Genomic DNA, 16,972 nt, shown 5'->3' with positions numbered 1-16,972 from the left:
TATCTTGGCTTAAAAAAAAAAATTTTTAAAAATGCGCATTGGCACACGAGAGCGTAGCGCGTCTTTGGCGATCAAACAGGGATTTCCCACAATTTGCAGATCGGACGGCAGATTAAGTCCCATCACACTGTTGTAATAAAACTAGGACGCACCACGCAGCGTGATCCAGTTTCCACACACACACCATCTCCAACACACACAGAAGTCGCGCGGGGAAAGACGTCCTACCTCTGAAGGTAACTTTGGCGATCCTGTCACCTCTCCCCCGGAGGTGAGCGACCGTCTTCAGGTGAACCATTAGGGCCATCATTAGTCCACTGGTGTCGGGGGAGTAATGTTACTCCACACGGATCAAACTTGAAGCGGTTTGGTGCAATCTGTGCTTGGTGATGTTTAGGTGCGCCTCTCCTTGGATTCGCTGGACCCCAAAATCGCTTTCCATACGGGCAGCGTGAACACTTTTTTAAAAATGTGTTATTTAAGAGGAAATCACATGCTCCAGTTAACAATCATCCTCCAGCTCCGGCTGCTGGGTCTCATCTCCGAGCCGCCTCTTGGTTTTTACTCTGCTCGTTGCGCAGGAAGGGCGGGGGTGGGCTTCAGCTCCAGAGAGTGGATGGTGGATGCTTTAATTGTGAGAGATCAGTCCAGCCATGGGATTTGAAGGAAATTCACTGCCTCTGCCTCCTTTTTTTTTTTTTTTTTTTTTTTTTTTGCCTTGTCACAGATTCTTAAAATCCTCCAGCCAAGAACCAACTGTGATTCATACCTTTAGATATATTTTTTTAATTCTGATTTATTTTCTTATGATTTACAAATAAAGTAGGCTATATTCACTAAAATTAAACTGCTAAGGCTGGCAAATTTCCGACTATTATTATTATCTTTAAACTAGAAAATTAACTAAATTGGGAGAATTTGTCTGGAAAGCCCTGTAACTATGTTACTCTTTCTCTTCTCCTTTGATACTAAACAGAATAACATATTCTATCCTAAAACTGTAGGATTAAATCATATCTGTTTAAGACTAGGGACTACACAGTTGCCAAGCAACTCAGTTTGCGTTTAATGTTGTTGTTGATATGGTAAATGTCAGAGGTCAGATGGGCTTTGTCCCTTTCTGGCTTTTTGAGCTGCATTTTATCTCACTGGTGTGCTGAAGTGGACTGAGGATCACCACAAACAAAGAAAAACATTCCTCACCTGATGGCTGACCTGCAGTCCATCTATTTATTATGAGAAAACACCAGCTGGTGGGTGGATGGGCAATGATTCATTTTGCCCTGAGTCATGAGTCAAATACCCAATATTTTGTTAAATGACTCAAATTACTTTTCTCTCAAGCCAATTCCATCGGAATTTGTTTTTGACACTTTTATCTATTTCTAGCACCGATGACTCTTGATCTTTCGATAAAAACCTCATGATTCCACTGAAAACGATCCCAATAGCTCAAAATTCCAACGCGAACATGCCGCCATGAATTGTAACAAAAGAATGCATCAAGCAATTTGATTGGTCCAATCGTTGGCAGCTAACCAATTTCAACCAATCGCAAGGCCTTTTACAATGCAGCAGGAGCTAGACTGGTTCTTTGTTTTGCAGTCTGTCAGATGTAAAGGTGTTCAGTGAAGAGTTGGGTATTTAGTCTTTTCCTAAAGACTGAGAGACACTCTGCAGATCGAACAGAGTTTGGTAACTCGTTCCACCATCGAGGAACAACCGAGAAGAAGAGTCTAGCTATAGACTGGCCTTGTTGTGGTGGTTGGACCAGGAGCCTTTTGTTGGCCGAGCGTAGTGAGCTGGAGGGAGTGTAGACCTGAATGAGAGTTCAGTAGGCAGCAACTGGAAGCCAGTGAAGCGATCTGAACAGTGGGGTGACATGCTTTTTTTGGCTGGTTGAAAACCAGATGCTCTGCTGCATTCCGGATCGTCTGCAGAGGTTTGACGATGCGTGTCGGGAGAGCCTGTACCAGGAGTTGTGCTGCATGTTCAGACAGCAATGGTCTGCTCTTCCTGATGTTGTACAGGACGAACCGACACGACCGAGCAACAGAGGCCACATAAGCCTTAAAGGTTAGCTGGTCATCGATCATGACACCCAGGTTCCTGGCAGACTTTGTGGGTTTCAGTTGGGTTGATTCAAGCTGGATGTTGATTTCCTGTTGTATAGAGGGACTGGCTGGAATGACAAGGAGCTCAGTCTTGGAGAAGTTTAGTTGAAGGTGGGGTTTTTTTTTTTCATCCATGCTGAGATATCTGCAAGTCATGATGAGACTGGGGGAGAGACCATGTGATTGTCCGGGGGGAACATCGTGAAAATATGGGTATCATCAGCATAGCAATGACATGAGAAACCATGGGGGTGGATTATTGCACCAAGTGGGGTTGGATAAATTGAGAAGAGGAGGGGATCGAGCACTGACCCTCGAGGAACCCCTGTGGATAGGCTGTCCAGTTCAGGCACTTCTCCCCTCCAAGATACTCTGAAGTATCTTCTTGAGAGGTAGGACATGAACCAACAGAGGGCTGATCCTGAGATGCTGAGTACAGAGTATGGACAGGTATACAACTAAGAACTGGGAGCTCAGTATAAAAGCTTGGTTTGTATTTCATTCTGGTGTACAGTGGATGCTGCAACAACATTTATGCGGTTTAACCAAAAACTGAACAAAAGACATGACAAAATACATTATACATTATAGGGCAGCATTTCTGCAACATTAATTTTTTTTTTTTAAAATCTCTCACATGTGCAATATGTATAATTCTGAATCTGTCCAAAATTGCATAAAATCGGTGAGTCTTGGAATACGAATACAATGTGTTGAACAGGAGATAAGGAGAATGAAGATCGAATAGAAGACACATAATGGCATCATGGTATCTGTTGATGTGTAAAAGTAATGCCTGGTGTCTAAAAATGGTTTCACTGCAGACGGATTTACAGTAACACAGTGACTCAAATATCATGATACTTTGCCTGATATGTCACATAAACAAAGATGCTGGAGTGAATCTTGTCCAGTGAAACCCAGAAAACTTCCCAGTGTCTTATTTTAACTACATCAAGAGGAATTTACTGTGTCCACTGTCATTGTGGTGTGTGTGCGTGTGTGCATGTGTGTGTGTGTGTGTGTGTGTGTGTGTGTGTGTGTGTGTGTGTGTGTAGCTGTGCGGAGGGTAAATAAACAGAGTGAATCTCATCTGCTTGTCTCATTCCTGTCACTGAGTGGGACTGATGTGTGTGAAGGAATCAGGGTGGATATAACTCTCTTTGTTCTTGTTGTCAGCAGTTAACAGCTTGGTCTGTGGCTCAGTGTTTTACATGTGCCCCTCTCTAGCTCTGTGGGGGCATATGTGTGTGTGTGTGTGTGTGTGTGTGTGTGAGAGAGACACTGGAGGTTAGTGAACACAGTGAAACAGAAATGTGTAGTGTATGTGTGTTTGTCTGTGTACATTGCTTGTTGAGTGGTTTTATGTGTCCTTGTAATGAGAATAAAGAGCTTTTCTTGCATTTTGCTTTAGAGAGATGTCAGTAATTGTCATTGTCCTGCTGGAAGGTGGCAACTGGGTTTTCTCAGCTATTTACTGTTAGAGCACACCCTGTGTACTTTTTCAGTCAATTTTGTTTTTATTCAGCAACAGTGAATAACTGTGGTTTAGAAACAATGTGGCCTCATCCCATGACTAGTTTTGAGTCTGTTGATCATAAAGGAATGTGTTAATGATAAACAGGAGGGAATGTTAGAAGGTTTTTTTATATTATCATTAATGATAATGGCTGCATAGTGGTGTAATGGTTAGCACTTTTGCCTTGCAGCGAGAAGATCCCTGGTTCGCGTCCCGGCTTTCCCGGGATCTTTCTGCATGGAGTTTGCATGTTCTCCCTGTGCATGCGTGGGTTCTCTCCGGGTACTCCGGCTTCCTCCCACAGTCCAAAAATATGCTGAGGTTAATTGATCATTCTAAATTGCCCGTAGGTGTGAATGTGAGAGTGATTGTTTGTCTCTGTATGTGGTCCTGCGACAAACTGGCGACCTGTCTAGGGTGTCCCCTGCCTTTGCCCTAAGTCAGCTGTGATAGGCTTTTTCAGCCACATATGTTATTTGATTTTGTCATTCATTCAGTCAGCAGGTGAGTTTTTGTGAAGTCTAGTTCTACTGTGTGTCAAAATGTCATGTCCTTTGATTAATGGTGCAGTGGATGAAGGAGCAGCATTACTGTGTAGAGAATTAAATATTCTTTGGGATTCTTTGAGATTATCAGGCTGTGCATAGATGTTGTTGCATTTCTGGACAGTTGTCTTTTAGAGTGGTAGTGTTTTACATTACGGTTCATAATCTACATCCACAACCTAATCTGTCCTTACATTTGCAACATTACCAACTGCAGTCATGCTCTGACATCCTAGCAGATGTGTGTTGCACTGTGGTTCTTTGCAAATGGAAGTTTTTCTATCTAATGTCTGAGATGCAGAGCACTTCAGTAAGGCAACTGTGTGCAGGGGAGGCAGGAAAGTGTGCTTGGCCTTGAAAGGGTTTTTATTCATCTTTGTGGTTTTCCCTGGACATAAACCTGTCAGAGCCATCAAGGAGGAGTTTCACAGGATTGCAGATGAATGATGTAGAGATCTGTTAAATTAATTTTAAATCATATTCTGTTAATGACATCATGTTGTAATGTCAGGTTGGGATTAGTAATTTTAATGTCTTTTAGGATTTCTCAGTGTGATTGGCTGCATAGATGGCACACACATCCCCATCACAGTTGCCTCACAGTGAAGCTGTTTATGTGAATAGGAAGTGCATTGACAGCATAAATGTGCAGGTAGGCTGCAGGTAGATTGACTATAGTTTCAACATGTTAAAGGCTGCATTGTAGTTCAACATGTGTTATTCTCTGTACTGTCAAGATCATATGTGATGCTGCATATATTATTTCTAATGTGGAGGTCAAGTGGCCTGGTTTTGTTCATGACTTGAGGATTTAACCTGAGCAACAGACTGCAATGTGATAAGCAGCATAAAGATTTTAACAATATAACTGACTTGTCTATGTTCTTCAATATACTGTAATGTATCCAGTGTACATTACAGGAAAGTTTGATGGTCTTCTGCTGGGTGATAGAGGTTACCATGTCAAGCCAGAGTGATCATCTTCTAACTCGACCCCCAACAGAATTTCAACCAGGCTCATTGTAGGACAAGAGCACAGGTGTAGATGATCATAGGCTTGGTGAAAGTTCATTTATATTGTCTATGTCACCTCAGGGTCACTGTTGAGAGGGTCTGTGATATTCTTGTGTCATGTGTTGTTTTTCCTTGTATTGCTGCAATTAGAGGAGAGCAACACCTTGCTGTTTAATTTGAAGATGTAGGTGATGACCTTTTTCTTTATTTCATACCAATGAAAGAGCTAGTTTAGTTTGTTTTTCAATAGTTTACATAATTCAACTGTGAACATGCAGTCATGTTTAAGTTGTGTTGCAGTGTTTACATTTTTAGATCTGGCCTTGTAATATGGTGGTTGAAGTATTGCATATATTTATTTGTGCAATTTCTTTTCAATAAGTGGTTTGTAAATCTGTGTTAGTGATAATTTGAAATATATAGAGGAAATTGAAGTATGGAGTTGTACATGAATGTCACAGGATGAAGTTGTAGTTTTCTGCAGTAACAAGGTCTTGATGAAAGGATAGGGTTTATTTTGTTGTCAGGCCAACCTATGGGAACTGGGTTAAAGACAACAAATAAATATATAATATTAAATCACATCTGTGTGTTTTAATAACGAAAGCTTCCTTTCGTGATGTAATAGCATATAGAGTTTCTGCAGTATATGGTGCAACTTTCAAATCTGAAACAGCAACCAAAGGTTTACAGACTATTTGTAAGGTATCAAATAAGACATAGCATTTTATATATTGTTCTGATGTTATTGTTTTATTAATCCAGACAGACAGACTTTTCGCCGGTGTATAGTTACTTAAAATTCAGTCAAAGGTTCCAGGTTCCCAGCCTGTAGAGGAGAACACTCAAACACAGTGAAGGTAATGAAATGACCAGAATTTGTCATCCAGTCTATCCAGCAATACATACTTCTTACCTCTTTGCCACATACACTTCTCCCCGACAGGATTGCACCTAAATGAAATAACACAACAGGTTACCATTAAACAGTTCCCCCTGCAATATTATTGTGGTTTCAACTTACACATTGACTCGGGCAGCAATGTTCTCCCACGCCGTTTCCCTCTCTTTTGCAGCTGCATCGGTGTCGCACTTCTTTCTAAAAACGTGTTCAAACTCGCTATATGAGCACATGAAGATTTCCAATTCAAACAGTGTATTCCTCCGCTTACCCGTTGCCATGGTGACTCGTCGAGTCGGCCCTCCATTGATACTGGCTTTTCAGAGTTGTGGTGCACATGCTTAACTCCGAGAGAAACCACTCCGACTTGATTTAAACCAACAACAGTTTGTTGAACCTGCTTCGTGAAACAGACCCCAGCAGACAAACTAAACCACAACTAACACTAAAAGAAACTACACTACCAAACCTACAAAAACCACAAAACCAAACAGGAATAACCTGAACCAAACAACACAGCAATGTACTTACAAAAACCAGGAGAAAACAGAGCTAAAGGCTAGGCAGACCAGGAGAACCCAGAAGCTAGTGGGGAAACAAAACTGGCAGGCTGAAGACTGGGGAGCATCCAAAAACAGACAGGAGTTGAACAGAGTCCACAAGAGAGAAATCCAGGACAGCAAAATCCGTTGAGTCCAAGAGACTGACGCTGACAAGAGATAGAAGGCTTGGTGGGGAAACCCACAATCCAAGCATGCAGCAGAAGCCATGGAGGGATGTGAGCCAATGATCCGGCGAGGAGTGACTGGAAGCACAGAGCTTAAATACTGGAGGTGAGGTAGAGAACAGTCAATGGAGTGAACTAATTACTGCAGGTGACACTCATTACAGTAATCAGCATATAGAGTGCAGGCAGGTGAAGCAACTTGACTCTGTCTGTCATCTCTCCTCGTTCCTGTCTCTTGCTCTCCCTGCTTCACCTGTCTGCACTCTCAGCTGATTACTGCAGGTGACTCACATTGCAGTAATCAGCTCACCTGCCCTCAATATCACCTGCTCACTATTTAAACTCTGCTTAGTGACTCTTTGCCTGTTTAACCAGAAACTACTGGACACCTGCTTCCTTCCAGGCTCAGATTCCCACAAAGACTCACATGGCTTCACACGCTCTGCTCCCTCATGGACTCTGCTTCCCCACTTCTGGACTCCTTTTTCCCCGACCCTTTTTCTCCGTCTTGTGAGTATCCCTCCTTAGTTTACTTTTGTTAATCCAGTTTAGTGTTGGTTGACTTCCGTTTCTGTATTCGTAGTGTTTGCTGAGTTTTGAATAGCTGGGTTTAGTTTTGTTTCCCCAGTTCAGCTCTCCATTTATGTACTAGTTTCATTATCTTTTTAAATGAAACTCTTTCCATTATTCACCTGTCTGCAAGTCTCTCTGTGTCTGTGCCTGCGTTGTCCAACTCAGGGCCCAAACCGTCCCTTAAATGACTCTGGGTCCGTTTCACGAAGCAGGTTCAACAAACTCTGTGTAAGCCTGAACTCTGAGTTGATCTACTCTGAGATAGAAAACTCTGAGTTTTCGGTTTAACAACGGCTGATTTGAGTTGGTTTAATCAACTCGGAGTAGTTTCACCCAGAGTGCACCGCAACTATAAAAAGACAGCATCAATGGAACCCCGATTCGACGAGTCACCATGGCAACGGGGAAGCGGAGAGCTACGTTTTTTTTTACACCACATGAATTGGACATTTTAATGCGTTCATATGGCGACTTCGAACACGTTTTTAGAAAGAAGTGCAGCACCTGCAGCTGCAAAAGAGAGAGAGAGAGACAGCGTGGGAGAACATTGCTGCCCGGGTCAATGCGTAAGTTTAAATCACAATAATATTACAGGAAAACTGTTTAATTGTAGCTTATTCTGTTATTTCATTTAGGTGCAATCCTGCGGGGGAGAAGCGCATGTGGCAGGAGCTGAAGATGAAATATAAGAACATTGTTCAAACAGGTAAGAAGTCGGCATAATCTCATGGAGCTACCTCATTTTGATCATGTTTTACATTGTAAAGTAGCTTAATTATTAAGTGGCTGTTTGACTGTGCAGTGGTTTTATCCCGCACACAGCCTAAATGTCTGTATCCATATCATGTTCTGTCAAACAATTAAGCCTATTTAAACTAACACAGACTTCTACTCAGCCAACAGAAAGAAAGCAGATGCCTGTAAAAAGGGAGGAGGCCCAGCACCGCCACCTGTAACGGAGGCAGAGGAGCTGCTCCTAAGCCAGAATTTGGGAAGGCCAGTGGCTGAGGGAATCCCTGGAGGGAGACTCAGCTGCTGCATTATTGGAGACGTTCAAGAATGGTGAGTGTTTTGTGACTTCAAGAAACTTTTACATCATTTATCCCATTGGTGACAAGCTTCTTTTAAGCAAACAAGTATATTTAGAAAGTAACGTTGTTGTCTCCTGTAGCAGACAATAAGCTATCTAGTTAGCCATCAGCGCTAGCTAGTTAGCCATCAGCGCTAGCTCCGTGCTCCGCTTGTATTTCGTGCTGCTGTTTCTAACGTTTAGCTCTCAGAAGTTAATACATCAGTCAGCATGACGAACTAAGCTAGTGGTCGTACAGGTTTATTTTTTTCACAAGTTACAATGTCGTGTTTTTCGTGTACTTAGGGTAAATGTTTATTTCTGTTCAAGAATCCCTTTCGAGTGCGAAGCCTGCTCCACCTCCGTCATGGATCCCCCAGCTCCCCTGCCTCCTCTCCAGCACCAGCTTCAGCACCAGTACCAGCTCGGACACCGACCCTGTCAACATCAACCTTCAGCACGTAACAGCAACGTCTTATCACTGGTAAGACACGGTAAACAGAGACCATGGTTGATTTTCGCATTGTTATTATTGCTACAGGTGTAAATGCCTGCAAGCATGATCAGAACAACGAGACCAACGACCAAGAATTCAGACAGGTGTAAATGCAAACTGTGCAGCTGCCAGCTCAGGAACGCCTGATGAAAGCTACATGTAGCTACAGAGACACATAAACAGAACACATGCAGCTGCATTTTTTTCCCCATCGACTTAACAAGCAAGTCACTCTAATTTACTTTGCAATGTAGTATTGCAACCATTCTTCTTATAGTCACTAGGTAACTGTGAAACTGAATGAAAATATACATAGAAATAAGAAAACACAGCTGTTCTTAGAACTCCAAAATGTGCACCAAATGAAATGAAGTTCACACCACGTTGTTTTTAGTTGTGGTGGAGGAGATACTATTTGTGCTTCAGTTAAAGTAATTTTGTGCCAAAAATTTATTAAAGTAGAACTATCAAAGACATGATCATGATTGAAAATCAATGGACGGGTGGCTAAACACATATCATCATAGCTGTGGAGTCCTTCTAGCTCCTGGGGACTACAATCTCTCAGGACCTGCAGTGGGAGACGAACATCCACTCCATCCTGAAAAAGGCTCAGCAGAGGATGTATTTCCTACAACAGCTGAGGAGACACGGCCTGCTGCAGGAGCTGTTGATCCAGTTCTACACTGCAGTCATCCGATCTGTCCTGTGCACCTCTGGATCAGCCACACAGCAGAACAGAAACAGTCTACAGCCTATAGTTCGGACTGCAGAAAACATCATCAGAGACCCCACTCACCCTGGACATTAAACTGTCTCTCCCCTCCCCTCTGGCAGGCGCTACAGATCCCTGTACACAGAAATCACCAGACGCAAAAACAGTTTCTTCCCCACTGCCATCACTCTGTAATAAACAGCTGAGCCATTCCTACACACCCGTACAATAGTCAGTATTCCAGTGGACATGTACAGCATTTTTTTCCACCATGAACAGCATTCTCTGCTTTTGCACTACTGTTTATAGCAATTATCGTTTTGCTAATGTGTTTATTCCAGTCTAGCTGTAAATTTCTGTATATATTGTTTTGTTTAATTTTGCCATTTCATTTTCCTCCCTGTTCCTCTTTCTATAGTTTATTTTTTATTATTCTCTTCCATATTCCTAGTGTGACACCAACAGCCGAAACCAAATTCCGTGTATGTTGTGTACTTACTTGGCCATTAAAGCTGATTCTGATCACTTTTCTGTCTTTGGTCTAGGCAAGAGGAAAAGGGGCCACAGAAAATTGGACCTTCCAAGCGTACTTGTGGAGATGCAGGCTGAGAAGGAGTGGAGTCATGCCCAGCATGATGAGAACATCTGGTTGCTCCTCAGCGAGGCAAGAGAGAATGAAGCAGCCTTGCAGCGGAGGAGATGGCCCAGAATGCTGCCTTCAACCAGTCATTCCTGGGTGTGCTGGGGCAGCTGGTGCAGGTAGTGCTGGGTGTGCTGGGGCAGCTGGTGCAGGTAGTGCTGGGTCTGCTGGGGCAGCTGGGGCAGGCAGTGGGCAGCCAGTGAGTCCACCACCCAGAGACTTGAGATTTAGTTGTATATAGTTTTACTTTTAGCCCTCCACTGTAGGACACGCCCGCCACAGTTTGTACTTTGCACATTGTAAATAGTTTTGATTTTGCTGCTGACTAATAAACTATTTTGTGACTTATGTGATTGCATCATAACTTTTCATTTTGTCTGTTAAGACACTGGTAGGAAAAGAGTCGACGGTCTGAACCAAACAATTCTGTATTCCCTAATAACGCATTTATGTTTAATGGGATTTAACATGTTTTAACACCAACTCCTTTATGGTTCATAATTCCGTTGACTGAATTACACCAAAGCAATACTGATTTATCAAACTGGAATATTCTTAAAACAGCCGTTTTGATGTTTAATTTGTCATTTAATCTTGCTAACCTTCACAAAACAATAGCATAGACACATCTGCAAAAGGTACAAAAGTTTGTCAGAATTGCATTAAAAAAAAAAACAATAGCGGTCCGGGGACAGAAAAACAGAAGTATAACGAGAAGAATAACTTAACTTCTGCATGACACGTACTGCATCAAGTGCATCCTGTACATCTCTGCCCTCCTCTACACCTTGTACCACTGCAGGCTCATGTGCTGCTGCTTCAGGTAAATCCCATGAAGTCTCATAAGAGAGCATCTGAAACACATACAGAGCATAGATATTTTAATACCTAATAGCGATAAACAGCAGCCATTACAGGGTCGTTCACAGGACTGATAGACGATAGCTAGCGAACTAGCATTAGCTTACCCTCATATGTCGTCTAGTTCATATCCTCTTGTCTTCAGCTTGATACTGCTGCATCGCCTCCCAAACTCTCCTGTGTGTCTCCTGAGTGTTTCGACTCGCCGCTCTCAGCTTTCTCCGACTCTTCTATTACTTTGAATCTGACAGAAAGCCACAGACCGAGCAGCAGGTGAACCATCGTCTCCGTTATGTTGCGTTTGTGTCGCACGCAAATGACGTTAAGGGACTTTCGGCTCGCTGCGCTATGACGACTCCACCCACGATGAGGCTATATGGAAAAACAACTAAACCGAAACGTGCCGAGTCAAATACAATAGTGGCGAACCGCGCCGAGTAGATGCTTGTGGAATCGCGGCTTTTGTCTGTTACGCTGCGGGAGAAACGCCGAGCGCTTCTCAAAAACCGGGAGCAAGAATAACAAAAACATACCTCACCTCCCCTAAAATTTTCTCAACGGATTTGGACGATTCACAGAAATGATCAATTTGAAAATTAAAACGGCGGATTTCCGCGGAACGGCGGAAAATTGCCATGCCTGATATTAAACATTTTCATACCTCATTCCGCCGTTCCAAGGGCGCTAAGTGTTAGCCATCAGCTAGCATGCTCTCCAGCTCGACACACACGCACACGCACGCCGCTGCTCGGAGCGTTTCTCCGACGATGCGCGAGCCAACGTTGTTTAGACAAAGAAACGGGAAGTTCGGCATCACAAAAACCGCAGAAGAAGAAGAAACGCTCGCTTAACAAAATAAAAGCGGAACAGACCACAAGGTGGCACTGCAGGCCTACAATGGCTTCTTAATACATAAACAATACTGTGCAGGAGAATAATAATACAATTTATCTGACATTTACAAAATGTACCTTTAGTTGTACCAGGCATTAAAATGAAAAAGAAATTGAAGAAAACAATGGTGGTCTAATAATTTTTTTCTATGACTGTAAATTGTGAGTTTAAACCTATGGCATAGTGTCCATATCGTGTAAGAAATGCTGAGTCCATCTTTCCAAAGACAAAAAAACTTTTAGGGGTGTAAACATCTTCCCTGGTTGGCCTCAAACCTTAACCTTTGGAACCCTTTCAGTAACTCTTGCATAAGTAAACTACATGAAAATTACTCTACTTCCATGAATTTGTTCCCCAACAACAAAGATGCATAAAATTAACAAACAGAGAGCTCATGGTTGATTTTACTTTCACAGTTTTCGTGAGAATTTTTGGGTTCGATGTTTGGGAGTCCTTAACAGAAAAGTTTGAGAAAACCAGACTGAGCACTGTTGAAAAGTGAAACATATATTGTTAATGATTTGTAGCTCATCTAAAAAAAAAAAAAAAAAGAAGAAGGAAATGTACAGCAAATAAAAAATCTCGCTCTCCTGTGAGTTTCTTCAGAAATTCCGCTATTTCCAGGAGCACCACACTTGCACTGATGGCAGAAGGCGTCTGTACGACAACACTGTGATGTTTCTGGCCCTCGACATCCCACAAGGGACGACAATTATTGTGTCAGGCTCTCAGCACAGCTTAGTCCAGGTCTGCTAGAATATGGACACCAACCGTCAGATAGGAGTAGAATCACCTGCTCAGAAAGGCTTCCATTCATGATACACAGAGTATTCTCTGTGAAAGTGTATTGTGCTCTGACACTGACAAAACCGCTACACTATAGTGAGCTTAAATTGGTTAAAATTAGAAGCAGCTAAAAGCAGTTTCCCCTTCAAGCTCAGTGTTTCTGTTTACTGAGCCACCCCCTATTTTAAGCAGTGCCTAGGACAACTAATTAAAAGTTTTTCCCCCTCAGCTCTCCCAGAAAATTGGGAGAAAATACAAAAACAGTGGCAGACTGAGAGGGCCGGCTCAGTAATTCATCATCTCTGTATGGGAGAGCTGCAGATACCTGCAGGAGGAGCACCACTGGACGAGTCATCCTGTTATTCCATATGTTGAAGAAGAGCAAATGAAACTTGTGTGGTTAAATGTTGACCAATTCTTTATCTGACATACTGATGTAACATATGTGACCAAATTCCACAAGAAATACAGGAAAAATGACAACAACCTCACAGCTACAAGGTTCATCTGGTGTCTTTCTGTGTGGAGTTTGCATGTTTTTATGTACCTGTGTGGGTTTTCAGGCTTCCTCCGGTCCAAATACATGCTGAGATTAGCCAGTGAGTCTAAATTGGCTGTGAACATGAACGTGTCTGTGTCTGTTTTCCTCCTGTGATGGACTGATTCTAAACAAGTCAGCTGGGACAAGCTCCAGCTCATCCACAGAAACTTGCTGGGCTGGATGATGATGGACAGCCGGTCTCTCTGTAAATCAGCAGAGACAGGGCAGAGATGAGCATCCTTACTCTTGACGTGGGGGAATTTTCAGCACCTGTCCTAAATAACCTCCAGCATTTGTATAACAAGACAGAACACCTTGTACTCTGGATATTGAGCTGGCTGAGGAACTACCTGAGCACCGGTCCAACCCTTCCTTTCTGACTGACTTTCAGTCAATGTTCCCTGTAATTTTTCCTGAGTCTGAGCAAACACACAAACTCCCTGAGTGTCCCTTGGACCACTGTGAGCAACATCAGACATCTGCACTGTGGTCACACCAGCATCACATCCATTCAAGTTACATGGTTCACGAAAAGGATCAAATTACAGCATTTACATTTCTGTTAAAACACTTTGTCAACAGGAGCCAGTTGAAGGCTGCAGTGATTTTAGTGACACTACAATGTATAAGAGTGAAGTTATTGAATATTTGTCTCTCTTTACTGTTGCAGCGGTTTTGCAAATTGCAGACGGACCCTGTTCACTCCATAGACACCAATGTTATTCCTGTAGCTTGAAAGACAGCTACTTTTGATAAAACTGGGCTTGTAGCACATTGTCTGCCTTGCAACAATGGGAAAGAGGAACCGTTTATGTTTTGACAACCTATATCTAATGAGTTATTGATGCTGGAAGTCCGAATCTGTGAATATCTTTCCAACTTTACTGAACTTGAGGCCACTACCACCTAAGGAGTGATATATTTAATTTTGGAAAAAGCATTTAGCCATACTTAAAGCTTTAAGTGCTTTATTAACACGGAACTAAAAAAATTGTATTGTTTTATTATCACAGGTTCTGTCTGAAAAGAGGTGGCATCATTTTAAACAGTGAAATCAAACTAACAAAATGTAATGACCAACCAGTGAGCAATACTGGATTCTGCAAAAACATAAACAACTTTTTAAAAAAATCTAAATCTTATCTTAACACAGTTAATGTATTAACTTATTTTTGTGTGTATGCATGTATTTATTGATTTATTTAGTACTGTTAACATATCAGAGTTCTGAGTGAATTTTTCTTGAGATAGGCAAAGGCCATTTATTGATTACATATAGGCTGTTAAATGTTTATTAAAAACTAAAAAGCATTTAAAAAAAACAACTTAGGCATTTATTGAGTCACTAAAATACTGTAGAGTACAGACCACATCAGCATGATTATAAGCATCCTCTGGTAAATGAACAACCAGATACTGATGTCTCTCACCATATGGACTTCAGGAGATGACTGGGGGATGATAAACTGTGACCTACTGGTTGGGTTCTCTCTGTTCTCATGTTTCTTACATGTTTGTCCCCTGACAGCCGGGTCCTAATGTTTTTTGAGCAACACACCATACTATGACGTTTTTACAATGATGGTTCTACTATGAAACCAGTTTGACATGTTCAGGTGTTCTTTGAAAACTCAGAGATTTCAGGTATCAGAAGGTGGTTTTCAACTTTCTTTGTTAACTTTCTGCTTCAACTCTAAATTAAATTTCCTTCACTAAGCCAGCCCTCTGGACGTCCAGTCAGCTGTGTTCCTATTGGCTGTCCAGGTGGCTGCTTGGTGTTATCAGGAACACCTGAGCAGCTCAGTGTCTTCCTGCTTTATTTAGCTGCAGACAAACATTTCCTCTGCTTCTCCACCACTGAACTGGGTTTGGTTCTGTTGCCTTAGTTTGTTCTTTAGGCGTTGGCTTGCAGCTTCCAGCAGTAAAATAGACTTTAATGTGTTTCTTGGTGTGTTTTGGGGCTTTGTACTGGATAGTTGTCTTGGTAAAGGTGGTTCTTTAGCCACAGTTAGCACATGGTGCTAATGTGTGCAGTGATTAGTGGATTTGGTGCAGCTGTGTCTTTATCTTGGCTGTAGTGAGTCTTCAGAGGTTTTTGGTCAGACACATTCTGTATTCTTGTTTGTGAACCAGCGTTGGTTGTCCAGAAGGTAAGAGTTCCTGTCCTGATTCTGTGTTCTCAGAGGTTCTCTGGTAGGCTGCAGGAGACTTTAGCGTTTGGGTTGTACTAGTTTGGTTTTTGTATGGTTTCATTTGGACGACTATCTTGAGGCCCCTCCATGTGTTTAGTGAGGTTTTCTGCAACAGTTCTACAAAGCAACCTGCAGCAGAAGAGACTTTGAGAGTTTTTAGGAAGTTCTGGAGACCAGACTTTAGAACAGCAGAAACATTTGTCAGCAATTTGAGCAGGAGAAGGTGAGCTTCAGAGTAGAAATGAGACGGAAACCTTCTTGACCCGTGTGGTGAGGTCCTGTACCAAGAGTTTGAGCAGGTTGTGAAGAGTCTGTAGTTCTTTGGTCTGAAAGCACAAGAAGAGTCGACTCATTAAAGGAGAAAACAGGAGATATTGTTGGTTCTTCTGTCGCTTTGCAGTTTCCAGTTTCCTTAGACTGAATATCAAGTTTATATTTTCAATGATTTACCATGTGAGCCCAAGAAGACTTCAATAAACTCCCTCCATCCCCTGGACACAACATATTTTATTACCATGTTAAATTTTTTTTTTTTTTTAAATGTTTTTGAGTTTTAATCATAGCTTTAGCATAGTTTTTTCTCTTTGCTTGTTTAGTTTTGTCATCTGTGTAAAAGGTGCTAAACAAATAAAGTTGAATTGATAAACTGAATAATTGACTAACTCATGATTGTGACAACAGAAGTATTTTCATTGTGATTTAAGGGTTTATTTCATTTTTAAGGTTGGGGTTAAAATCTTGACAGAAAAAGAAGATTAAAGAAATAAACTACATAACAAAAAGCAATTAAATCAAAGGGAAAAAAATTTAATACAATAAAACTTTTGAACAGTTTTATTATTAAAAAGATTTAAGAAATTTAAGATGTAAATTTCTAATTAAACATTTAATTTTTTAATTAAATGTTTTGTCTTTTTAAAGGTGTAATAATCTAATTAAATGTTTTACATTTTTCAAAATGTTTAATATTCTTCTTGTTGAATTGTATTTTTTAAATGTTTAATTATGGAAAATATTTTATCTGTAATTTTTAATATTTGTATTTTAAAAATTTTGTTTAATTTCATGACATGTATTGTATCTTGTTGAATTATCTAATTCAATATTTTGTCTGTTTAATAGAGTTAAACATTAAATACAATTAAATTATATTAAACAGAAAATATTGAATTAGATAATTCAACAAGATACAATACATGTCATTATGAAATTGAACAAAATTTTTAAAATACAAATATTAAAAATTACAGATGAAATATTTTCCATAATTAAACATTAAAAAGACAAAACATTTCAAAATCAAATCAGACATTAGAAAAGAATAAAAGGTGAGAAAAGAGCAAAACTAAACATTTAAGAAGAATCAAACTAAAGACAAAACATTT

The 16,972-nt window shown here is 41.0% G+C and overlaps 1 protein-coding gene and 1 long non-coding RNA gene across 19 annotated transcripts in view; one reads left to right on the top strand and one right to left on the bottom strand.

The window, feature by feature from the left end:
* The window catches only part of otofa (otoferlin a), a 109,012-nt gene extending 108,447 nt beyond the window's left edge, over positions 1-565 (bottom strand). For all 18 annotated transcript variants that reach the window (XM_023278670.3, XM_035952115.2, XM_035952116.2 and 15 more), the window contains exon 1: positions 229-565. In XM_023278670.3, the coding sequence (XP_023134438.2) occupies positions 229-310 (82 nt within the window). In that variant the 5' untranslated portion in view covers positions 311-565. The remainder of the gene's footprint in view (positions 1-228) is intronic.
* Positions 566-7,191: 6,626 nt separating this feature from the next.
* Positions 7,192-10,650, top strand: LOC129350160 (uncharacterized). The gene is made up of 4 exons (XR_008603458.1): positions 7,192-8,099; positions 8,290-8,455; positions 8,793-8,946; positions 10,219-10,650. It is a non-coding gene; the product is annotated as an uncharacterized LOC129350160 (long non-coding RNA).
* The last annotated feature ends 6,322 nt before the right edge of the window (positions 10,651-16,972 follow it).

Source organism: Amphiprion ocellaris, chromosome 12, assembly GCF_022539595.1.
Source record: "Amphiprion ocellaris isolate individual 3 ecotype Okinawa chromosome 12, ASM2253959v1, whole genome shotgun sequence".
Classification (NCBI taxonomy): domain Eukaryota; kingdom Metazoa; phylum Chordata; class Actinopteri; family Pomacentridae; genus Amphiprion; species Amphiprion ocellaris.
This window is presented reverse-complemented; position numbering and strand designations above follow the sequence as displayed.